At 29.6% G+C, this 26,238-nt stretch overlaps 2 protein-coding genes, 2 long non-coding RNA genes, 1 other non-coding gene and 1 pseudogene across 9 annotated transcripts; 1 reads left to right on the top strand and 5 right to left on the bottom strand.

The window, feature by feature from the left end:
• Positions 1–980: 980 nt before the first annotated feature.
• Positions 981–3,975, bottom strand: LOC149885920 (uncharacterized). The gene is made up of 3 exons (XR_016454469.1): positions 3,802–3,975; positions 1,582–1,635; positions 981–1,091 (listed from the first exon to the last, which is right to left on the bottom strand). It is a non-coding gene; the product is annotated as an uncharacterized LOC149885920 (long non-coding RNA).
• Positions 1,643–3,795, bottom strand: LOC145188636 (uncharacterized). The gene has a single exon (XM_080065112.2). The coding sequence runs from the start codon at positions 3,584–3,586 to the stop codon at positions 2,276–2,278; it is 1,311 nt and encodes a 436-aa protein (XP_079921238.2). The 5' UTR covers positions 3,587–3,795; the 3' UTR covers positions 1,643–2,275.
• Positions 3,976–4,472: 497 nt separating the features above from the next.
• On the bottom strand, positions 4,473–7,366 carry LOC145184762 (uncharacterized; annotated as a pseudogene). Its single transcript, XR_016454468.1, has 6 exons — positions 6,773–7,366; positions 6,273–6,677; positions 5,974–6,151; positions 5,070–5,129; positions 4,860–4,954; positions 4,473–4,688 (listed from the first exon to the last, which is right to left on the bottom strand). The product of XR_016454468.1 is annotated as an uncharacterized LOC145184762 (transcript).
• A 3,468-nt stretch (positions 7,367–10,834) lies between these two features.
• Trnal-uaa (transfer RNA leucine (anticodon UAA)) lies at positions 10,835–10,917 on the bottom strand. The gene has a single exon. It is a non-coding gene; the product is annotated as a tRNA-Leu (tRNA).
• A 10,340-nt stretch (positions 10,918–21,257) lies between these two features.
• Positions 21,258–25,437, bottom strand: LOC149885919 (uncharacterized). 2 transcript variants are annotated; one of them, XM_090091979.1, is made up of 2 exons: positions 24,743–25,120; positions 21,258–24,258 (listed from the first exon to the last, which is right to left on the bottom strand). In XM_090091979.1, the coding sequence occupies exons 1-2, from the start codon at positions 24,836–24,838 to the stop codon at positions 23,536–23,538; spliced, it is 819 nt and encodes a 272-aa protein (XP_089948105.1). In that variant the 5' UTR covers positions 24,839–25,120; the 3' UTR covers positions 21,258–23,535. The 2 variants fall into 2 exon arrangements, with proteins under 2 accessions (XP_089948105.1, XP_089948106.1); XM_090091980.1 differs by having other exon boundaries at positions 22,878–24,258; positions 24,821–25,437.
• Positions 22,304–26,013, top strand: LOC149885918 (uncharacterized). 3 transcript variants are annotated; one of them, XR_016453831.1, is made up of 2 exons: positions 22,304–22,651; positions 25,698–26,013. It is a non-coding gene; the product is annotated as an uncharacterized LOC149885918 (long non-coding RNA). The 3 variants fall into 3 exon arrangements; XR_016453830.1 differs by having other exon boundaries at positions 22,314–22,651; positions 25,698–26,002; XR_016453829.1 differs by lacking the exon at positions 25,698–26,013 and adding an exon at positions 23,381–23,500 and having other exon boundaries at positions 22,409–22,651.
• The last annotated feature ends 225 nt before the right edge of the window (positions 26,014–26,238 follow it).

Genomic DNA, 26,238 nt, shown 5'->3' with positions numbered 1-26,238 from the left:
TTTAATCGACTACGAATTTCTTACTAATCGACTAAAAGTCGATTTAATCGGGTAATCATCCTGACATCCTTACTTCTATTTTTTCAGTTGATTTACTTTTTTTAACAATCTTTAATACGGTTATGATGCTGACCAATTAGTAAACAGATATCTTTATTAGTAGTTTATCTTGTAAAGATAAATTATTTATAAAGATTGAGCCATGCGTAAGAACATCGTTCAAAGCGGTTTTTTTAATTCAACTAAAATATCTGAACCTTAACCCCTTCCCAGCAAGCACACAACGTTGAAACAACGTTGATCGACGTTGATCAACGTTATTTCAACGTTGTTTCAACGTTGTGTACTTACTGCCCAATAAGAAAAATACGTTGTAACAACGTTGTTCCAACGTCTTCCGTAAAGTTAGAATAACGTTGTTATGATGTTATGAATGAAACAGCGCCCAACGTCATTTTGTCAACGTTATAACAACGTTGTCAAATTGACGTTATAACAACGTTAATTTTGCGCTGAATGACGTTGGAAAGGCGTAAGACCAACGTTAAATTAAAGAAAAAAAAAGTTAGGAAAACGTTGTTTTTTCGGCGAAATCAAGTTGTAATAACATTTTTCCATCATTGTAGATATGTGGTATTAATTAATACTGGTGTTTCATTTCTACCATTAATTAATTAATGGCAGAAATGAAACATCAGCCAACGTCATTTTGGACATGTGTTAACGTCGTGAAAAAAAAGGTGGATGAAAAAAAAAATGTGCATTTTATAACATCCTACTTGATTGTTTTATCAGCGCAGTGATGTTTCATTATAGCTTATATATATAGCTTATAAGCTATATAGTGCAACATCATGCTTTGTTTTTCTTTTATGAAGTTGTTCAATTATACGTTTAACCTGTTAATTTTTTGAACTCGTACGAGTTCAACAATAATTGAGTATAAAAAATAAAGACTGAATAAAAACAACCTTGCAATACTTCTAGATTATATATTTCAAATGTTAAAAATTATATACATTTACTGGGAATGCGATTTGATTTGATTTCGAAATTTTAACCATTTCGATTTGTTTTGACAATAGCTGACACTAAAATATAAAAACATTTGAAGCAACATGAAGATATAAACGATTGTATTTGTACAAATTCAATTATACGTGCATTTTCAAGGAAGTAATACAAATGGAATACATTCAGAAAGAAAAAAAAACAAGGAATACTACTCTCAAGTTCATAACACAAGAGGGGAGATAAATAGGGGTAGTGGGAAGTTCAGATCTAATATATGGTGGTGGTGGTGGTGGTGGTGGGGGGGGGGGGGGGAGATTAACACTGAAAGATTTATTATCGGTTACTAGTATATAATTTTTAATTCTTAACGCCAATTTTTGCTGATTTTTTTTTTTTTTGAGATATAAGTTTTTTGTTGATAACAAGTAAAAATAAGTTATTAGGGGGGTCCTAATAAGCCTTAGACGGATGGGAAAAATTTCCAAAAATTAACTAACTCCACACCCTGTATTAAGGACTTGAGAGTACAAATACAGGAAATGAGCTAGCTTGCTATTTGATATTCACCTGAGTTTTCCTTTCTTTTGAATAACTATTGGGTACAAGTCGTAGAGCGATATCCTGTGAAATAAATATATTATTTTAAATTAACTTAAAATAACTAACATTAAAAATATGATGCTTCTAATATATTAATTGATACATTATTATGAAACAAAAATTTAAAATAACTGTTATTAAATATATATTGAACTTAAACTTTCAAACAGCGTTAAATATATCTACAATATTGTATATTGCATAACTAATGATTCTAAAAAGCTACATTTAAAACAAATATAACTGCCCAAAAATGATATAATAAAAAAGAACTATAAATTTCAGCATTTATACAAAATACGTTTAGTAGATATAGCTTTAAAAGTAATGCAACTTAAAACTAACAAGTGTTACATATTATATATTACTATAATATATATTACTGAAAAATAATATTAAACCTATAAAATCAAACCAAAATTCAAAAAACACAATCATGACATAATGGGAAAAAAATATTTCTTGATTTTCCCTTGAAATAAATAACTTTGCGTTTCAGTTCAGATTTCTTTACATTTCTTCTTTTTACAGGAGCACATTTCGGCACAGCTACTATTTTATTATAACTTGAATTGCATGGTTTAATAAAGAAGTCACTAAAAATGCGAGATGGAAATATTTTGCAAACTAAAGAATCAAAACTCATTTCGATAACCTGTGCTTACAGACCACTTTTTAAAAAAAAGAAGCTATCTTTGCCACCAGGGACCACTTTTGTGTGTTTTTTCTTCAAAAGTTTATTATCCAAATTACCTATTTCATTTAAACGTTTAACAACTTGAACAAGTGGCATCTTCTTGCCACGAACCAATCGTTTTAGACTCTGCAAATAATCTTCAAATGAAAAAGCAGAAATTTCAAGGAGGGTCATTCGAAATTTTATAACATCGTCAGACAAATGAATCAGGTTATGTACATTGTATGATGTGAATGTTGGACCATAGTATTCAGAAGGCTTGGATACAAACCATTTCAACAACATTGATGCATAACCAATGGCATCAGAACAAGAATTATTGTCATCTAGCACGCGAATAGCAATACTAAGACATAGAAAGTGTATATAAAGATCTTGTTTTAGTACATTCTTCAGTACATAGGGACCAGTATACATAAGAAATAAACGAAATTCTGTTGCTTTCCATCTTTTAAACTCTAGCAGTGATCTAGGCTGTCTGACAAAATCAGATGGAATTTTACCTGCTAAGTCATTTAACCTTTCTGAAATGCATTTAATTTGAACATGTGATAAATGACATATATTTGGTCCCTCTTTCCAAAATAACAATAATCGACGAACAACCCCAAGGCAAACTAGGTGCATGTAGTCCAAAACAAATGCAGAAACGCAAGGTAAAGTAAAATCAATCAAAGGACTCTTCGATACTTGATGATCTTTATAATTCATTTTAGCAAAATGTTCATCTGTACGAAGAAAGGAATCAGCCTGATTAAAGATAACTCTTCCTTGCCATTGACCCACATCAGTACATCGTTCACATCCATGGTAGGCAATGTGGGGTTTTATACATTTAATAAAAGCACGTGCTGGAGCATCGCATGTCCAAAATTTTAAACTTACATTAAAAAATTTATCTTTGTAAAGAAGACCATTTTCTGCAAGCATATTAAATTCCTCTAAAAACTGTTTGAGAATCTCCATAGAAGATTTAGGCTTTTGTTCACCACAGAAAAAAGCAACAGGAAAAGGAGGTATACTACCAAACCGGCAAAGTAAAGGCCAAAGCTGGATATTGCTAGATTTAAAGAGTGGAAGCCCATCTAAATTAACTATCAAATCTATCTCATTGCTAATACAAGCTTCATTATCTTGAAGCATTTTTTTAATACCAGTAGCTAAACCAAGATAGATGTAGTCACCAGAACACAATTTTCCAGTATTAACTTGATTAGGCATTTTTAGTAATGTCTTAGCATTTTTTGGTAGGTTAGCATGCCCATGATTGCGCATTAATACAAGCAAATCATTTAATGAAGAATGTGTAACAGCATGGTTAACTGCCCACTTTGAAAGATCACACACTAAATCACTGCAACTTTCAGACTGCAACAACTCAAAAGAATTATTAAAATCAGAATTTAATGAAGAGACTGTAGTTATAGATAAATTAGAATCACTTTCAAAAACATCAACATTATCATTAACTTCGATGGATTTAAACTCACCATTTGAACTTTGATCATTATCATTTTCTAACAAGCTGGCCATTAAAATATTAGTCTTTCTCCATATTGCTGATCTTGATGTCATTATTTCTTTATATTGGTTTATCTAAAAAGACTTTTATTTATATATATATTCTTACTAAAACACTAATAAACGCACTTAAAATATTTAATTGCTGTTTTAGATTGTAAAAAAATCGAAAAAGTGCGTCTGATAGCGCTTTAATAGAAAAAAAAAAATATATATATATATATATATATATATATATATATATATATATATATATATATGTATATATATATATGTATATATATATGTATATATATATATATATATATATATATATATATATATATATATATATTTAAGTTATATACAAGTAAACAAAAATATTTTGAGAAATTTAACAAAGTTATTGATATATAAAGTTATTTTAGGTTTTTAACTAATATGTCATTTTAAAAACAAGATCAAGTGATGACACAAAAACTGTTTACTAATTCGTAACTTTTTAGATTTCAGAGTTAAAGTCAAAAATATATATATTATTTTTTTTATTATTAAATATAAACAAAACATTACATAAACATAAGATTATATTTATAATTTTTGTTTATATCAAGTTATAACAAAAAAAAAAAGTCACAAGAATTAAAGAAAAACAAGAAAATTTACTATCTATCATAATTTGTAAATATTTTTGTAAATATAATTTATGTTTCACTATCTGTTTCAGCCAGATTCAAACTGGCAGATTTAGCCTCATTACAAGTGCTTGCACGTAGTGGTCTTCGGTTTTTACGATCTGCAGCATATTTCAAATGATTCATCACTTCTATCCATACCGCTGCAGTGGTGGCATCAGAAAAGACATTTAATACTGCTTCTGAGATAAATAATAATATGAAATAGTTATTATAATGGAGTGCTGTACTGAATAACAATATTAATAACAAATAATATTAGCATAAATCATAGTAACTTTATTCCTTATAAAAGCTGAAAGTTGTAAAATCAAAACATTTTTAAAACAACAAAATGCTGCAAATAAACTTACTATTTATTGCGTTATACAATAAAGTGTTCTCAAACTTCAGCTTTCCTTTTAAACCAACCATACTAAACTTTGATTGAAGTTCATTTGACATCATTCTTTGATGAAGATAAATAAACAAATAAAGCTTCATTAAACATTTTATGTTTATTATAATATAATAGTAAGGTAAAAAAAGTTTTTTTGACACAGATGAAAAATTATAAAAATAACCTTTGCACTAAATTCTTGACCATGTGTTTAGAAGACTGACCTGAAAGGAAAGAAAATGTTAACCTCATTGAAATGTTTTAAACATAAGACTATAACGTTAACACTCATATATTCAAAATTTTTCAAAAAAAAGAAAATAGCATATTAAAATCTTGCTCAAATAGAGCAAAAAAATACTTTTAGTTAAATAATAGCAAAACTAGGGTTTTGTATGATGAATTTTGTTTCCATTTATAAGATCAACTAAAACTTTTAACTTTTTAAACTTTCGAATGGGGAAATAATTTCGAATATCGTAATAACGGTATTTTTAATATCGGTATTTTGGCAACTATAAATTGTTAAAAATACCGGGATCCCAGATCCTGGTATTTCCAAACCTAAGCAAAACCATAGGTACATATTAAACATATTTTTACGATTTTTTTTTTTAGTATAATAAAAATTTAGTAACGTTTTAGCTAAAATGTCTTTTAGTGTAAATATAACACTAAAACTAACTTGTTTCAATAATTATGCTGCAACCTGAAATATTTAAAAACATTTATAGATCTGTAAATAGGTTAAAATTAATTTTATTTCTAAATGTGAAACCTGCAAATAACTTGATACTATAAAGTTTAAAAAACAAACCCAAATTATTCCTATTCTAAAGAACTTTCACAATTTTTGCAAAATACTGAAGTTAATGTAAATTCCTGCTTACAAATAAATTACAGATATCAAAATTATAATAATTCCCAACTTCCTTCTATATTTTGAATTTTGTGTTATTTAGGCATTCTTTCTGATGATCATACAGAAGAAAAGAAATCTAACTGTGAAAAATCTGATAAAAAGAAATAGTTTCATATCTATTTCGTTTTTAATGTGTTATTCTCTAAATCATATAAAACATATCAAACTCACAAACTCTTGTGAAAAACCATTGTCTTGCATTTGTAGTGTGAACTCATTGAGATTTTCAATTGTTAGCAATTGAGGAGGAATTTCTATTGAATCTTGTGATCATATACTTTTTAGTTGACTTTTCAAATTTGTTTTTATTTCACAAAGTAATTTAATAACCTCATACTGGAACTCTACAAACAAATTGTTTAATAAAAATATATTAAATAATATTTTCAAAATACAAAAATGTGTATAAATTTTATGAATTCTTTTTGTGTACATGTAAGTACTGAAACAAATTAAAATATTTACTTTGTTCACTCATTGGAAAGTTGTTTCTTTCAACAGCCGCAGCAGATAACTCTTTACTTTTTGCTAATCCACCTGATGGTTGCTTTTTTGTTTCAATTCTTTCTGAGTAAGAAAAAGAACCATATTCTGGTCTTCTTTTAATTGTACTTTGAGGAGATGAACAAGACCTAGTATTAGGAGATCGAGAGCGTGATTCTCTTGAATTATTGGAAATAATACCTTGTAAGTCATTTCGAAAACTAAATATTGATGGAGATTGTGAGTAATTCATATCAATATTTATTTTATTTTGATTGGGCTCTGCTGTTGAAGTAAGCTGCTTTGTTGTTGTTTCCAGGCAAAATGTTTTTTTATTCATAAAACCAGATTTAATATCAGGCTTTGGAGGAAGTTTACTGCAAAGTGCTACAAAAAATTTATTTAAAAAAAACAATAAACAAAAAATTTAAAAGATAAATATGAAAACTTAATATTTTAATATGCAATCAAAAACAAATTACCCTTTTTTGTAATTTGAGACTCATTGCTTTTAAAATCAACATCGCAAGAGTCAGTATCAGTTGTAATATTATATGAATGGCATGTCATAAAGTCTTTATCTGTTAATTTAATTTTAAGAATTGGAAACTTAAACCAATCAACTTGAGGTTCAACCTGCTCCCTTAACTTTTTTTCAGCCCCTTTTTTTGGCCATCTCAAAACTTTACCGTCTACCCAACTTAAAGGAACAGTGTCAGAGTACACCTTGTCTTCCTCAATCCACTTTACACGACACCATTCAGACATTATAGCAATCTATATAATGTATAAGAGAAAAATAAAAAGAATGTTAAACTAATACAACTTTGAAGTTAAAAAATGCACATCTTTGTAGATATATTATATATTTTTTTATGCTTTTGTATATAAATTATATATTTTTTATCTGATAATATCAGTGATGATAATGTTAGTTGATAATATCAGTTTAATATACCAACTCATGATGACTTGAAAAATAAATATTGATTCAATATTAATTTTTCAAGTTCAAAAAAAAATCAATATAATATATTGATTATTTTTTGAAATTAAATTTTGTAACAAATTATATATAACAAAACAAACTATCACCTTTATAAAATAAAAAAAAGTGCTTTGAAAACGTACTTTTACTCATTAATAAAAAATGAAAATGTACTTTTTTTGTATTTTAGTTTGTATTTTTTCTAAACAGAGTAGCATTTAATGTCTGCTTGAAAGCAGACATTAAATGCTTCTCTTTGTTTATAATTAATTTTAATTATAATACTATTAATAAACCTAAAAACCATGTTATATATTCTAAAACCATTAAATAATTGCGCTAAAGTGACTACGCATGGAATTCAAAACTTGATGTTTGCTAGTACTAAAGCCATGCTTGAGCATTTATCCGCCATTTTTATTTTTAATTCTAAATTGTTTTTTCAGCGGTTTCCAAAGTTGTTTTAACGTTAATAAGACTGACGTTGGTTTAACGTTATAAAAAGCAACTTTGTTCCAACGTCGTTTTATTGTTAGCTTTTCTGACGTCGGTTTACAACTTCTTTCCGTTGTTGTTCCAATGTTAGACAGACCAAAGTTGGAATAACTCCGTAATGCCGATATCGGAACGACGTTGGAGTTAGGTTACGTCGCGTCGCAACAAAAATACAACTAAATTACAACAACGGCGCGACGTCTTTTTCTTATTGGGTGGGTTATTTGCTGTAACGCATTAACTTAACTCTTAGCTTACTGTATGTAGCACCACTTCATTAATGTTTCCTTTTTCTCGTTATAATAACCAGTTGATGCTTTTTAAACCAAAATGTTAAGTAATGTGTCATGGTACTCAGTTAAGGATGCGAAAAAGTTTTATAAATCTGCCACCATAAAATAAGTTTAGTCGCCCCATCTGCTTCTACCTATCTACGCCACTGTTTTTTATTAATTTTTTTGTTAATTTTTTGCTTTAATTGTTGTGAAAAATGATATAAAATACCCATCTGTATTTTATTCTTTACGTTGTGATTTCCGTTTTTGTTTGTTTATTCGATTTTAATTCATCTAAGAGATTAGATGAATTCAGATTGATCGAAGAAAATGTTCTTGTTATAACAACAGCATCTGTTGTTATAACAGTATTACATACCACCTAGTTTTTTTGTTTACTCTCTTAAAGTTCTATTTGTTTCATAGCATCTAAAAAATAAATTGTCAAGCAACATTAAAGTATATGATTATAACAAAATATTTGAATAAAAATTTTGTTATAATCTTATCATATGTTGATTTTAAAAATGCATTAGTCGATTTTGGTCGACTTTGAAGAATACATTAATCGATTTAGTCGACAGTCGAATAATTTCAAAGTCGTAACAACACCAGTTGTTGCCAAAAAGGAAATAATTAGGTGAAGCTTATTAAAGTTATTGCATTAAAAATAGTCAAATTTGCGCTAAAACGTATTTTCACTACGCAAAGTTATAAAGAAAATCAGCATTATTAATAAAAGCTAAGCCAAAGATTTCGGATACATTTTTTTTGTGTTATCATTTGATGGCATATACCTACTTCTATAATCAACGTAGAACATTTATCAAACTGAAAGTTACACAAAACAACAAAGAAAGTTCGAGGATATAACCAGGGTCGGACTGGCTTGAAAAAACGGCCCGGGAAATTTGGTAACAGCGGCCCACTTCATTGTATGTTGCATATATTTAATGCATATATATATATGGGGCGCCGAGAGCTTTCACGCCGTCCATGACAGCGAATATGATTAACGCCCTTATTTTTCTAAATTTACCTATATTATATTAGTAAAGGACTTTTTATTTTTAGACGCATTATTGTTTATTATTATTTAAAGTATAAAAAAAAATTTAAACTTCCCAGCCTAAATATTGATAAAAATAAATATTTCTAAAACACTGTTGTAAGTTGGAGTCTAGAAATAGTAGACACAATCGCTATTCAATATTGACTAGTATAGCAACTTTTTCATCGTTTGACTAGTCAATGCCAAGACATCAATTATTGCATCGTTATTAATTCTCGGAAGGTCTTTTTCACAAGACATCAGCATGAATGACTGTAAACTTGACTGGCTCATCAAAATTTTTAATCTGTTCAAAATATATTTCAATTTCGAAAATGACCTTTCACAAGCAACTTATGATGAGGATAGTGTCAGCACAAATTGGTAAGCCAGAAACAAATTTGAATACGCAAGACTATGTAAGTTAAACTTCTGGAGGACAAAGTACAACAAACAATACATTTTTTGCAAGATTTGCATTTATTTCTGTGGCTGCCACTGTTTTCCACTTCTGGGATTGTAAAGACAGTTTCAGATTCTTCGGATTTATATTGTTGCATGTTGTCCGAGACAGAGTCAGATACTTTCGTGTCAAATATCAAATTATATTCATCTTAAAGAGTTATTTCGAAACTTTCCGATTTCCTTGCAAATTCCGATAATTCCGTTTGAAGCTGATCTTTCGTTACACTAGCATCAAACTTTCTGAGCAACCCAAATATCTATATTTTGGAATCGAAACTCTGACCACGCTTCAGCGTTATCTAGCTCATTTAATTCAAAATGTTTGTAATTTCAATAAGGGTAATCATTTTTAGATCTATTAATATCGTATAATAAATCAAATTCTACGTCATCGATAATATTTCCATCTCATGCTTTAAAAAGAGTGTCTCTCGTAACTCTCTAACATGTCATCTTTAAATTAAATGTAAAATTTGATACAAATTTTCTTGTAAGATCGTTTTAATTGTTTATAGCACAGATATTTTTCGGAAGTAATTTTAACTTAAAAATAAGTTATGAATAATTAATGACTTAAAACGCGCTTGAAGTTTTTAGGTGCTTAACGTTTTTTAAACTTCCAGTGGTAGCATACTTGCTAACGCTTGTACTAGCACCGCCTAAAGATAACGCGCGCATGCTTAAACTCACTATTAACATAATACTACTTTCGATCAGCTCAAGATGGCCGCCAAAATTTATATAATTAGCCGGCAGATGGCCTTTAATTAGATGTAATTAGAGGCCAGCAAAAAATTTATTCTATTTTTAGTTTAATTTTAATTTACATTTTATTTGAAAAATAAAATGTAGCCTTACTAAAATTATAATATAACTTTTTATGCCAACTGGCCCACCGGGAATCTCCCGGTATCCCGGCGGCCCAGTCCAAGCCTGGATATAACTAATGTGTGATAAACGTAAGAAATTGCCTAGGGAGTAGCACTTGGCAGTTTCTTACGTTTACTCCATACGGGAAAACTTTCGAAGAGTTCGGAAAACTTGAAATCGTTAAAAGATTAAGTAGACCTCGACGTACCTGTTGTATATACGGTGCAGTTGCTGTCAATATTTTCTTTTCTAAACCAAACACAATTAAACTGTGTTAAATTAATGTATTTCTTTTAGCCTCTTTAGATCAAAAATTGTTTTTGTACGCAAAATCGGAGAAAGGTCAAGCGAAATATAAAAGGTTGTTTTTATTAATGAACTCTTCAGAACAAAAACGAATTACCAGAAGTGGGGTTCGAACCCACGCGGACATACGTCCATTGGATCTTAAGTCCAACGCCTTAACCACTCGGCCATCCTGGTCATGTGAACGTGTGTAACAAAAATAGATTTTACTAATACCATTCTAAAATAACAGCTGTATCATTTTCACTTTACTGCCAGATCAAAGCACTACGAGCGATTTTCATACACGCAGGCCTACAAAAAAAGCTTCCGCAATTTTTTCACGATTTTTGGAGTTTTTTTTGTTGTTGATATGATCAAAGTACGCTGTTAATGAACTTTTTTTCCAAACATTTCAGTACCAACTTTTTAGAAAGGTCAGCTCTTTGTTGATTTTTAAAAAATGATAGTAACTTGAAAACGATTACAGCTCAACTATGATTCCTAAGAATAGAAACTTGAATATAATTTGAACTTCGTAACAGAGATAAAAGAAAAAAAAAAAATTTTTTTTCACAGGCTCACAGTGGTCAATTTTGGTCGAAAATGCGAAAAAAAACCTAAGACGGTACTAAAACACTGTAATGTTATAAAAAGAAAAAAACAATAAAAATAGTATCTATTTGCAGAAAACATCAATAAAATTTTGAAATTTTTCTTTTTGCTTTTTTCAAACGTCTGTATCTTCAATGTCAGACTCATCGCTTTCTGTTTCAACCTCGGTTAGAGAAATCATTGGTTGTTTCAAGATCGAAAGCATTGCTGTAGACAGGGGTTACACTTTCTCATTTTCAGCTGCTTCTTTTTGTATGAAACTTCAAGGATGACTGGGTCACTTATGGCCATAAGTCTATGACAGAGATCAGACATGCCATTTAACCATTAAGATTTTCGTGAGTGAACTATTCTTACATCTCGCAAAAAACATTGTTAATTCCTTCTCCAGCCTCTTCATTGGTAAGACCAATAGGTAGCACGCAATTTGCAATCGTTTCACGAACATGTTTTAAGATTTTGTGTAGAGTAGGAGTGATTAGATACCACCCTATACCTTGCAAAGAGTCAAAATAGATTTTTTCGGTTTCTTCACAAAGAGCTTCAAACTTTCCTTCATCAAGGGCAAAGCCAGATGCCAGAGCTCCCCAAGTTGTTGCCAAGTTCCTGACTACCTGACTAGGAACTCCATAGATTTTTGCGGCAAGACGTTAGGAACCAGAGAGATGGTTAGGAGCTTATTTTTAAATCCATGAAAATAGGACTTTTTCTTTTAATGCTAAACTGTGTTTTTGTTAGATTAACTATTAATTTTTTTATATGAAATTTTAAATTCAAGAGACTAAACTATTAAAAACAATAATTTCCCAAAAAAGCAATTTTAGTTCCCGAAAACTTACAAACTATTTGCCAGAAAATTTTTTCACCATAATTTTCGGAAGAAAAAGACTCTTTTTCTCACAAAATAATTACATTTTTTGGACAAAAGCGCCAGTATGCGCCAGTAAAAACTATTGAAATGTGTTTGTATATACTGATATTAAAACTTTTTAAAAATGTCTTTGACTCCTCTTGACTTTCCAGAAAAGTTAAAGTTTCTCATTCTAATTGAGCCTTTTTTAAGGACTTAAAAAGTTCAATAAAACGTTTTTATTTATTTTAAATATATTTGTACATAATGAATATCGACATCTTTTTATTGCTTTTTATTGTAGTAACCATTCACTCAATCATATATTAATTTAAAAAAATCATCATTATTAAGAGTGTTAAATTTGGAAAAAAAAAAAAAAAGAAATAAAACTAGTTCGGCAAAAACGTAATTTTTATTGATTTATTAGATATTATGGACAAATCTATGTAGATTATTAAATTTGACCAATTAATCTTTCAGACCATGTAAAAGAAAATCCAAAATCTTTAGTTGATTCATAATAATTGCCCTGTAATTATTGATTTTATATTAAGAAAATGTATACCATCATTATTGTTAAAGACTTGCACAAATAAGACAAAATCTTTTGTTTTAATATCATCATAAACAAAACCTTCTTTAATTTAAACATCTTTAAAACCAAAAAAAAGCTGTATTCTTTAATGTAGTTGTCGTTTATTGTTTCAAACTCTTCAAATATTATAAAACGTTACAGTTTATCAATATAAAATCCAAATCCATTTTGCCATATTTAACTGATGGTCCGAACTATTCATGGCACGAACCCAGGTTAGTTGTCTAATTTTGATCATTTACTTTGAGTTTGATAATTACAAATTGTTTATGTTGACTGCTATCTCTTCTGTTAATATAGCAAGAGATGCTGGTGAATGAATTATTTTCTTCGGCGTGAGTGAGAGTTTTATACACAGTTGCTAGAATTTTACACCAACTACCATATACTAGATATATTTATTTTGTTTGGTGTTGCTTCACAGATTAGGCTATTCCACATCGATGAACTTCAAATAATACAGGCGAGGACTTTTCTATCTTTCATACTTCGTTTAAACTTGAAAACAGCAAATATTAACTTGTCATTTAAAAGTTCAACTTTCAATAGTATAAATTCACTTTTTATAAGTTGAAATATAAGTTAAAGGATGAATTAAATGATGAATTAAAGAATCAATTAAGTTATGAATTAAAGATTCAATTGAAGGATGAATTAAAGGATAAATTGAAGAATGAGTTGAAGGATGAATTGAGAGATGAATTAAAAGATAAATTGAAAGATGAATTGAAGGATAAATTGAAGGATGAATTGAAAGGTCTACAAAATCAAATACTTTTAGGCATAGGATGGTACCACATAAAGTCTTTCCAATCGTTACACATAAACATCTGAATTTGTGTTAAAGTGTGAATCATCCTGACATCCTTCTGATAGGGCATGATGATACACTAGCTACTTAGAAGATTTGCACAACCCAGGTTGTTGTCCTCATTTACCTCTGTATCAATCATTTTAACGATTCGTTTTAATGTACTTTTTAAAAGTACCAGTAATTTTATTCGACTATTTTTTTAATTTTGTTTTTACTTTTTCGAAAAAAAAACACACTAAAAGGCGGAAATCTTGAAGGTAATTCGTGATGTAATATTTCATATCCAGATCTACTCAGTCAGGTTTCGAAAAAAAAAACTAAAAGCTCAGATAAACATCCCTCGTTGATCAATTAATTGAGCAATCATTTTTGTTGAACTTTTTCAATTCTTTAAAATGTGATAACTGATATTATCCCGTCTATTATTTGCGGCACGCCGAGCTATTAGCAAATCTTTCTCAGTGGTGTTTTTTTTTTTAAAAAACAACTTTAATATTAGTTGTACAACGCTTCCCTTTTTCGTTTAGCTTAGAAATAAAGGTTTTAAAGGTCACCTGTTTCACTGATGATGGCGAGGATAAAGCAAAGTTTTGATCTTGTTCGATGAATTCTTTGGTGCTAAAATCTTTAACAACCCAACTCCCAAAAAGATGATTCGAATCTGTCTGATTTGGGACTAGAATCCGACCATTTAGAATTTTTAGTCTTTGTTTTTCAGACTTTTTGTTTTTCTATTGGGATAAAGCCTTTAATTTTATCAAAAGCTTTTATAAACGAATTTTGGTAAGCTTCTTGGACATTTTTACTGAGCGTTAAATTTGCATAAAAAAAGAGTTGCTCTATTATCAATGCTTACACTTAACTGTCGGTTATGATAATGAGATTAGTAGTAACTAAGATCCATCAACAGCAGTATTAATGTAGGTATTCAAAAAATATCATTAACACTATCATAATATAAGTAGGGAATTGTTTATAGGATAACATTTGTAGAAAGTAACTCAGCATTTCGACAGTGAATAGCGATTTTCGCAAACGATCCTTAAGTTATGTTATGCTAGAGTAAAATTGGTAAGGAATGAAATAAAAAGAATATCAAAGAAGAAGAATCAAATGTTTTCCAATTGCTTAATTTCCAAATGGCGTAAACGGTGGGCAGGGGGCGGGGGCAGGGGCGGGGGCAGGGGCGGGGGGGCGGGGTTTATCTTCGTAACTTGTTAGTATACACCCTAAACTGAACAACAAAAAGTGGAATTCTTTTCGAAAAGCCTATTGCATTACCTAACAGTGTATTTATGACCTCAAGGTTATTTTGATAATGTTGGTCAAAAATTAATTTTAGGGGAAGAGTTTTTTTTGCAGCAAAAAGCGCATTTATTCTGTTCAAATTCAATTTTAAAATCTAATACTTTAGGATCTATTCAGCTAGAAATTTATTAAAATTTTAGAATCAAATCATAAAAAAAGGATTGCCAAAAGTTGGTTTTCAGAATTTTGCTCCCCTGATGCTCCATAATGCAAAGGTGCTAAAGAGTGCATAGGTAGTGACGTACAGAAACACATTTGTGTTGGAGATATTTCTTTTATTTTTTCCTTGATTTTTATTACTTTAGAAATTACTTTACCATAGGTATATAAGAAATCAACCTTATAAAAATTGGTGGACAAGTTGATAGAGAAATCATTATTTTCAATAATTTATCATTATTCCATTATAAGATAAAAACAATCGTTTGCGTAATTTCTCGTATGTAACTAATTCATCTCTAAAATATCATGAAAAGTGCAAAAGAAGTTTTAGTTTATGCTACGTAAAAACATTTTAGTCTACTTTAAGAGCTTGTTTGTTGTGTTTGGTACTACGCAATCGCCATGTTTGGTGTTGCGTTAATACCGTATTTGGTGATAAGTTAAATTATAACAAGTCTAGATCGAGAGCACTATAAAAATGATCTACCACGGTTTTTTTCTAACTTGGTTATATATACTAAATGGAAAATGTGTTAAAAAAAACCTTATTTATATTTGCAATGTAAAAACTCAGCAGCAAGAAGCATTATTATATTGGGCTTACTGAAGAAATCTTTAAAGACAGATGGTATAAGCATAGGAATTCTTTTCGTTATGAAAGTAAGGCAAACTCCACTGAACTTTCTAAATTTGTATGGGAATGTAAAAGTAAAGGTTTAGAACCCATCTTTACGTGGAACATCCTCGATCAGGCAGAACCATTTAAACCTGGTGAAAATTACTGCAACTTGTGCTTGACCGAAAAGTACCACATTATTACGTCGAAACTAGGCTTTTTCAATAAACAAAGCGAGCTAACATCAAAGTGCCGCCATGAAAATAAATTTTTAATAAAAAACTTTAATGCCATCATAGCAAACACTCCATTGCACTTTTTTTCGTATTTTTTGTCGTTACGTCTTTTTACGGTTTAAAACATCTGATGATCGCTATTGCGTGAAACTTTAAGTAATGTAATATAAACCAAACTAATTATTTAGTTTGTATAATAATAATAATAATAATATTAATAATAATAATGATAATAATAATAATAATAATAATAATAATAATAATAATAATAATAATAATAATAATAATAATAATAACAATAATAATAATAATAATAATAATAATAATAATAATAATAATAATAATAATAACAATAATAATAATAATAATAATAATAATAATAATAATAATAATAATAATAATAATAATAATAATAATAATAATAATAATAATAATATTAATAATAATAATGATAATAATAATAATAATAATAATAATAATAATAATAATAATAATAATAATAATAATAATAATAATAATAATAATGATAATAATGATAATAATAATAATAATAATAATAATAATAATAATAATAATAATAATAATAATAATATTAACAATAATAATAATAATAATAATAATAATAATAATAATAATAATGATAATAATAATAATAATAAAAATAATAATAATAATAATAATAATATATTCGCTCTACTTATTCTACGCTGTATTGAGCACTCTTACTGGAAATATTAACATAATTTCTACAATACTATATACAGTATTGGACAAAACATTTGCAACCAACATCGAACAATGCTAAAAAGTGTTCCTAATTTTACGTCTTAAAAACGAAATGAACTATACTACCACAGCAAACAGTTCAGGAGTCTGGAGTCATAGCATGCCATGACATGAGTAATCAGCTGACAGGTGACAGCACACAGGCAGAATTTCGTTGACAAGTGCCATTTTGCAGCGGACAAAACAAGTGCAACTTTTTTGGTTTGTTTCATTTTCTTAAGTCTGGTCCGTGTCAACGTCACGGAAGTTTTTTAATAATTAAAGGAAGTATCCAGATGTTTCCAGAAGTTTCCAGAAGCATGCAGAAGCTTCCAGAAGTTTCCAGATGAAGCATCTGGAAGCATCCAGTAGCATCCAGAAATATCCAGAAACATTCAGAAGCATCCAGACGAATCCAGAAGCTTCCAGAAGCATTGAAAAAAAGCATCTGGAATCTTCCAGAACAGGTTCACACAGGTTCATTTTACTATATAAGAGACATGTAAATCGACATGTAATTCAGTCAGTATATGGAAGTCAATCAGTCAATATTTTCAAGACAGTTTATCGAAGTGAGTTTTATCAAAGTGTTTTATCGAAGAACATCAATACAAGAAGTGAAATACAACAAGTGTTTCATTACATCAATACAGTCCACATCCAACCAAGACGTTGTGTTCCACAGAGCATTATTGTATCATCACAAGGTAAATATAACACGGTAAGCCTTGAGAAGCGTGATTATTTATTTTTATTATTTTTATGACTTCAAGTGCAAAAATGGCTCCCGACAGTCTTGGATTGGAACTAAGAAAGAAAATTATTGGCGATTACGTAAGTGGAATGTCACAAAAAACTATTTGTGATAAATATCGCGTGAAAAAATAGACCGTATCAAGACTATGTTCCAAATATCGTTCTACGGGGAAGTTGGCAGCAGATAACAAAGGTGGAAGATCGCGTTCCACCACTTCTAGAGAGGATTCTATTATCGTTAGATCCGTCAAGAAGGATCCTTGGATATCATCAGTCGAGATACAAAAGCAATTAGAGCTGCCTGTATCGGACAGAACAATCAGACAACGTGCTGTTGAAGCCGGATTGTTTTCTCGACGCCCTGCAAAGAAACCGCTGATTTAACTAAAAAACCAGAAGAAAAGACTCCTGTTTTCTACATCTCATATTGACTGGAATGTGCAGAAATGGCGAACTTTCCTGTTCAGCGATGAATCGAAGTTCAACATCATTGGGAGCGATGGCATTTGCCGTGTACGTCGACCGGCCGGAAAACGCCTCGGTTTACGTTACTACCATAAGACCATGAAGCATTATGGAGGCAATGTAATGGTCTGGGGGTGTTTTTCTGCTAACGGTCTAGGTCCAATACATCGAAACGATGGAATAATGGACCGTTTCATGTATAAAAATATCCTGAAACATGTTATGTTACCTCATGCTGAATGGAATATGCCAATAAAATGGGTTTTTCAGCAAGACAACAATCCGAAACACACTGCAAAAGTAGTCAAGCAGTGGTTTCAAGACAACCACCTATCGGTGATGGATTGGCCGCCTCAATCTCCGGATCTCAACCCTATCGAGAACCTGTGGGAGATTGTCAACCGCAGAATTAATCGTGAAAGTGTTCGTAATACCCTGCTAGCACACAACGTTGAAAAAACGTTGAAATAACGTTGATCGACGTTGATCAACGTTGTTACAACGTTGTTTCATTGTTGTTTTAACGTTGTGTGCTAGTTGGGTAAGGATCAACTGTTTGAACAAATCCAAAAGACCTGGGCAGCGATACTCAAAGTTTCATTGATCACCTGATTGAATCTATGCCTCGAAGATGCAAGGCTGTGATCAACAACAAAGGATTCGCCACAAAATATTGATAGTGAAATACAGCTTGATCAACATTTTGTCGAGTTGCACTTGTTTTGTCCAGAAGGAAATGAACTTTTTTTAATACTTTTGATTAATTCATTAATTTTTGTGTACAAATAATGAGCTTTGTGATGGATAAAACTTGAAGAACTTTGTCTCTAAACAGTTACATAGTTATTTCTCTAAATTGAAAAAATGCAGCACTTTTATATAAAGAAACTAAATAAGCATTATTTGGTTGCAAATGTTTTGTCCAATACTGCATATATATATGTATATATATATATATATATATATATGTATATATATACAGTACTGTGCAAAAGAAAGTAGCACCTAAGAAATTCTTTTAAAAATGTACATTTATATAAATATAAGTAAATAATATTGAGTTTTTAAACTAAGATATTGTTTTAAATAAAGCTATATTTATTTATTATTAGTTAATGATTTCGTTAATAATATAACTTTTTTTATTAATATTTATAAGATGGTTTCAACTCGTATCATTTTTCACCCACTTATAATGTTTGTTTACTTATTGAGGACAAGGATCAACACTTGAAATTGATTACATCAACCACTGTACTATTTATCTATTTTGTTTAAAATTATTATTGTTAAATGTTTTTAGATAAATAAAAAACGTGGAGAAGAATTCTTACTTACTGTTGAGTTCTCGTGTTAACTACAGATTTTTTCTTTTAAAAAATTTTTTTCTTATTTCAAAAATTTTGTTTTTTAATAAAATTACTTTTCAGTACGAATAAAATGCCAAAAATATCAATAAATGACAGAAATCGCATCATTGTTTTACATGAAGAGAGCTATAGTCAAGTTAAATTAGCCAAACGTGTGAATTGTTCGCGAGCCTCAGTTCATAAAGTAGTTAAAAAATATAATGCAACTGGTGATGTAGTGGATAAAAAGAAGTCTGGTCATCCCAAGAAGTTAAGCTTACGTGAAGACCAGTTTTTAAAAATAACAGCGCTACGAAATCGCAAGAAAGTAAGCGCAGAACTCGTTCAAGATCTTAAAAGATCTAGTGGAACTTTAGTACATGCATCTTCTGTGCGACGATCTTTATTAAAATCTCGATTAAAAGGCTGTGTAGCTATTAAAAAACCTTTGTTATGCATAGATAATAAAGAAAAAAGATTAAAGTTCGCCAGAGAGCACAAAGAGCAGCAGAAAAATCAATGGGACAAGGTATTATTTACAGACGAATCTAAATTTCAAATATTTGGGACGAATAGATGTCAGTATGTTAGGCGAAGAAAGGGAGAGGCATCGAAGGAACCATGTCTAGCATCAACTATCAAACATGGTGTTGGGAATATTCAAGTTTGGGGGTGTATTTCAATAAAAGGGGTAGGGGATATTGTTAGAATAACAGAAAAGCTTACAGGTGAAAAATATAAAAATATTTTACATAATTATACTGTGCCTTCTGGACGACAACTGATCGGGGATTATTTTATCCTACAACAAGATAAAGATCCCAACGGAGTGCTTCAAACCATGCTTTGGCCTCCTCTGAGCCCTGATTTGAACATAATCGAACATGTGTGGGACTACTTAGACAGAAAGATTATGGAAAGGTTGGCAAATAATGTAAATGAATTTTGGAATGTTCTAAAAGAAGAATGGTATAATATCCCCATCCCATTTATTGAAAATCTGTATAAAAGTATAAATAAAAGGCTCCAAGATGTTATTGTAAATGAAGGTGATCACACTAAATATTAGTTAAGTCTGTATGTATAGTTATAAATTTAAATGTTTTTAATAAAACTTGTATTATATGTACGTGTATATCACGAAAAAACGATACGTTCTTTGATGATATACACGTATTGATCCAGTTTTTAGTTTCTGCATATGTTTGGAAGTGTTGATCAGCCATCAGCCATCGAACGGAATAAGTAGTAATCACTTGAAGTGATTACTACTTATTACTACTATATATAAGCTGGTGGGATAAGATTTCCCGTTTGAGTGATTCTAAATAAGTTTTTACAGATTTTGAAACATGTGACCAAGCATTATCGTGTAATAAAATCACCTTATCATGCCTGTGTTGGTATTCTGGCCTTTTATCCCTTAGAGCTGGTCTCAAATATCTTCAAATTTTTTTTGTGCCTTAGAGCGTTCTTTATCGTCCGGATCATAAACATTGGTTTTGAAGCGTCGAAACCAGTTTCTGAATGTGTTTTCTAATGAAGAATGCTCACCATACGTCTCGACAAGTATTCTGTGCGCCTAAGCTGCAGTTTTGTTTTTTTTTGAAAAAAATAATGTCACAAAGTTGCCCGCAAAAACACTTTATCTGCTACAAAACTAGACATGTTGACACATTAAAAAAAAAAAACGTTTATACTGTGATAACTTTAATACACTGAAATTTAAGACAAATGTTGGTACTTCCCCGTAGATACATCATCATATGATATACTAATAGTTTCATCACCGAAATCAACAGCAGATTTTTTTACTCCCAACTTTAAAAAAAAGAAAAGATTTTTACTGATGGTGCCAAGTATATTATGAGTTTCTGTTGTTTTACTACAAGTGTTTAAGTATGAAAGTTATACACAAGAAAAATTCCATCGAGTTCAGAATTTCAAAAATTATAGAACGGGTCATTTATAACCCAAAGTTTTGAGACAAAATTAAAACACTTGTTTCTACGTCACTTTTCTCTTTTATTTTCTGTTTATTTTATCAAAACGGCATGAAAAACAGGGATGAAAACAGCTCACAATTCACAAAATAGAAAAAGGTTCCTGTTCTTCAATTTTTCGTAATTTACTTCAAAACCCTTCTTCATGGTCTGGACAATTTTCATATCGATCTTTTTTATTGTCATTTGATCCACTTCGCTAATTTTGCATTCCTTGCCACCCAACCTTGTTTATAAACTATATCACTCAAAATGGACTAAAAGCCCTCGATTAGCCTGGCTTTTAGAACATTCGTTGGATTTATATGCTTTTGCACAAAAGGTATATTGTTCAATTTAGCCAAAGGTATAGTGCTCATTTAGCCAATTCTTTGTTGTTTTTGCATAATGAGATATGGTTAGGTCAGGCCAAAAAAATATTTATCTTGTAAATGATGTTTGCTGATAAATTTTAACAACTTTGGCAAAGAATTTTGACGATATATACTGCATTGATTGCTGGATCTTTGGTCTTCTTTATAGCGAGAAAAACCTTAACTGGATAACGTCAACCAAGAAACTTTGGTGCAAACTTCTTACATTTAAATTTTGCATCTGGTGAACTGGTTTGTTTTTTGCATGAATAAATTCTGGCATTCCGGGAATGTTGTTATCTGAAAATATAAAGTGTTTTTTGCCAAACTTCTTCGCAGTTTTCGACACTTGCTAAGCATTTGTTCAAGTTGCTGTTGACTGTACTTTGCCGCGCAACGTTTCTTATAATACTTTAAACCTAGTTTTTTAAAATTTCAACGAATATAAGATTGTGAGGCAGAACTTTAAATTATTAGTTAATAATTTAAAGTAAATCTACAGTGACATTATCTAAATAAATTAAAGAAGTTTCAACATGTCAAATGTGTAATTTATCGGGAATTATATATTTCAACTAAAAGTCTTATGTGATGTAATATTCCTATAATAACTTTGACTTATTGCATAATTTAATGACGAAACTTCTCGTCATTGTGGTTAACTTTATAAAAATGAGTATATATATACAACTAAGTATTTAAAAAATATATTTCAAGTGATAATTTTTTTGTTAAGCTTTCAGTTAAGAAACTATTATCATAAGTAAATTCAAGCAAACGTAAAAAACTAAAAGAAGAAATGGAAGTCTACTCTCAATCAAAACCTGCTCCTAAAAGTAATTGGGGAGACGAGCAACGTTTTTCTGTAAAACAGGAGGTTTATGGTGATAATGGAAATAGAAGAATATTCTCTTTGATTGAGTTATGTAACGAAGATCTTTTGAAAAAAGCTCAAGAATATCGAAAAAGTAACATTGAACTTCTTGAAAAAAATAGATTTTTATCACAAGAATTACAAACCTTAAAGAGATTACTACTGCAGGTAGACAATATTTTCTATATAAATTTTTGCATCTTCTTCTTTGCTGTTCAAATTCTGAATTGGACATAATGTTTCTAGAGTATAACTTTCATACTTAGAATATTTGTAGTTAAACATTAGAAAAATTGTTTTTTCTAATGTTTAAAGAAACTCATACCATACTTGGAATCGTTAGAAAAAATCTTTTTTTAAAAGTCGGCAGCAAAAATAAATATTATTATGATTAAGTAACAAGGTGCTTTCTTATATGTGAATATAATTTATACATACATACATACATACATACATACATACATACATACATACATACATACATACATACATACATACATACATACATACATACATACATACATACATACATACATACATACATACATACATACATACATACATACATACATACATACATACATACATACATACATACATACATACATACATACATACATACATACATACATACATACATACATACATACATACATACATACATACATACATACATACATACATACATACATACATACAGCTGATAGAAGCCGATATTAGGATTTTTGATTTTATTTATTCCCATCAAACTTCATATTTTATATAAAGTTAGTAAAGTAATTTCGCATTTAAAGTTTTTTTCCTTGAAAGATTTTTCCCTGAGATCTTTTTCGTACGTTAATCGTTAATTCGCTGATATACTGATTTTATATTACTTTTTGCTTTCTATTTTTTTAGCTGTCGCGGATGATTTTAAAATCTTAATTAAACAAAGTTAAACCTTGTAATATTTCGTTCTGAAGTTCGCTCACAAAAACAATTGTCTCAAAGATCTTTTAGTTTAGATAAACACCCCTCATACATAGCTTTGTTTTTTCTTTCAAAAAATGCGTTCAAGTATCTCCTCGTTCAATTAACGTAGCAAAAACATTTGCAACTGCAGTTAAGTCTTCACGACGAAAGGTTTCTGTAACAAATAAATCAGTATCAGGGTACCAACTGCATTGACATGCATGTTTCATTCCATCTCCGCGGACAGCACTTATAAAAATAATTGCAACAACTTTGTAAACATTTTGATCGACATTTAAAGTTGTTTTTATCGTTGTCTCGATGATTTGACTTAACACTGTACATCGTTTTCTAGATAGATCTGGATCATAACGCCAATGTTCTAAATTCTTTTTTAATATTTTTCCGACAATTTCGTTGAGTTTTCGAAGACACTTCGTTTTTTGATCAACTTTTAACTTAAAAGGTTTTATTTTTTCTGAGAAATTGGTTGAAAATACAACAGGCGTATACAGTAAACTTGATGTTTGACCTTTTTTCAACTCAGTCTGACCTTGTGTCCATGTTCGCGATCGTGGTCGCGCTTTTTCTAGAATTATGTTATGAGCATTCCGAGATACAAATAAGTTACGAGCCTCATTAAAAGAAGTACTAAATATGTTTTTTGTTGAACCGGATGTTCCTTCTATTTGAAGACTTTTATCATTCCTTAACAATGAATTCTTACAAATCGCTGTTGGCGTTGTTAATTTTGGTTTAGATGTAAGATGCGTGCTTAAAGAAGTTTTAAGCGGGGTTGTAAGTGTCCTTAAAGAGGAGGACTCCTATGGAAAAATATCAAATACAAAAATTGAGGTAAAACAATAACAACGTTTTAAGTTCTCCTAACAGAAAGTCTCAGTATACCAATAAAAAAATACTTTTACGTTAAAAAAAAAAATATTTATTTTTACATTTTTTGATTGTTGATTATTGAGAAGTTTCTTGTTTAATTAAACACATCGATAAAATTCTATTGATTCACTCTAAGTGCTATTTATTAAGTCAACATTACAATTAGATAAAACGTGAAAATATACTTTCAGTCTTTCATTATTTTGGCCTGTCGAAACTTTTATGATAACACAAATTTTTTTCTCCCCTTGTTACGTTTTGAACAACAGGACAAAGCAATGTGTAAAAAGAAAAATCTTATGTAAAAAAAGAATTTTGCTTTAAAAAAGAAAAAAAAGCTTGTTATCTAAATAAAGATATAGAGATTAAACGTTTTTCTGAAATTCTAATAATTAAAACAAAAATACTCCCCACCTTTTCCCAAGTAAGCTTGGAATGATGAAAATTGAAAGTACAAAAATAATAAAAACAAGAAATCCAACAAGTGTTTACCTTCATTGACATCATCATCACACACACAATACTTGGAATCTAATTTTTTTATTGAAGAACTGCAGCTGCTTTAATTTAACAAGTTTTCTTTACTTAAAACATTTTCTTTTAAAGCAGTGTCTTCGATGTTTAATAACAACTGTGTAAAAAGGTGACTATTTCCCGTGAAGAAACAAAGATTGTTTGACTTGAGATGTTGCCGATAAGCTTTCTGTGACAAAAACACATCTTTAAGGTGACAAAAACACATCAGTGATGCGAAGAACGAGTGGAAAACATCTTTTAATCATAATGTAATGATAAAGATAATGTAACTGTACAAGGATATTAGTGTCACACAATCAATTCTTACACATTCAATCTTTTTGATACTTTTTTGCATAGTTTTTATTTTAAAAAAAAAAAGGTTACCAAATCTTTATCAATCTTACATGATAATAATGAAATAATAATTGGATAGAACATAACTTTTATATGAACTAACAAATAGTTGCTATAATACTTTATTTCTCCAAATTAAGATTTAGGCGTGTTAAGCAACAAAAAGCAACAATCTTTCTTGAGAATTTGTACGGAAGAATATAGCTTTCCTGCTGTGAATAGTTATTAAATTTTCCCCGCCTATTTAGTCATTTTTTACTTTATAAAATGTTAAACTTTTTTTTACTTTTTAATAACCTTTTTTTGATGCGCTTTTAGAATAAAAAAGTTTTTGTCGCATCTAAAATTTGCTTACGGTGATTTTTAAGCTAAGAGGCTTACATAATATGAATTAAATAGATTTAAAGCAAAAGAACTTCCTTCTCAAACTGCTTATTTAGAAAATTAATTAATATTTTTACGCTCATTGACATTCGTTTTTATAAAATGAATTTAGGTATGAACGCTTTAGATTCTCCTAAAAACAACAACACCAATAGTAATGATGATGATGATGATGATGATGATGATGATGATGATGATGATGATGATGATGATGATGATGATGATGATGATGATGATGATGATGATGATGATGATAATGATGATGATGAAACTACAGCTGCTAATTGCTATTATATGGGAAGCAATGTACAAAAACTTAATCGCAAAAATGGTTTATGATCTTTTGAATAAATATTGTAGAATTCATCGTTATAAATGTGTATAGATGAAAATTTCCCAAAAAATTTTGAATGATTAGTTCAAGACAAAATTCAAAGTTATCAATCGTCTAAAATAGTTTACACCATTTGATAGTATACTATAAAATACCAAATGAAGAACTTTTGAAACGTCTGCTTACTTTATGTCAAAAGCTTAAAAGAAGACTAATTCTCCGAAGACCTACAATATTTTATGAATGAGATAATTTTTAGGTTCTTTGAGTTGTGAGAAGTGGGTCAAATAAGAAGTAAGATGACTCATTATTTAGGTCT

This window comes from Hydra viridissima, unplaced genomic scaffold (assembly GCF_058129835.1).
Source record: "Hydra viridissima isolate aposymbiotic clone 2 unplaced genomic scaffold, HvirCarnegie_v1 scaffold_7, whole genome shotgun sequence".
Taxonomy (NCBI): domain Eukaryota; kingdom Metazoa; phylum Cnidaria; class Hydrozoa; order Anthoathecata; family Hydridae; genus Hydra; species Hydra viridissima.
This window is presented reverse-complemented; position numbering and strand designations above follow the sequence as displayed.

Bases quoted from the DNA above. Each gene is read 5' to 3' on its own strand.
- LOC145188636 (XM_080065112.2), bottom strand. From the start codon at position 3,586: ATGCGCAATCATGGGCATGCTAACCTACCAAAAAATGCTAAGACATTA.
- LOC149885919 (XM_090091979.1), bottom strand. From the start codon at position 24,838: ATGATGATGTCAATGAAGGTAAACACTTGTTGGATTTCTTGTTTTTAT. The intron at 24,259-24,742 runs GTGGGGAGTATT...ATTTTTCCATAG, and splicing joins CCAAGCTTACTTGGGAAAAG to GAGTCCTCCTCTTTAAGGAC.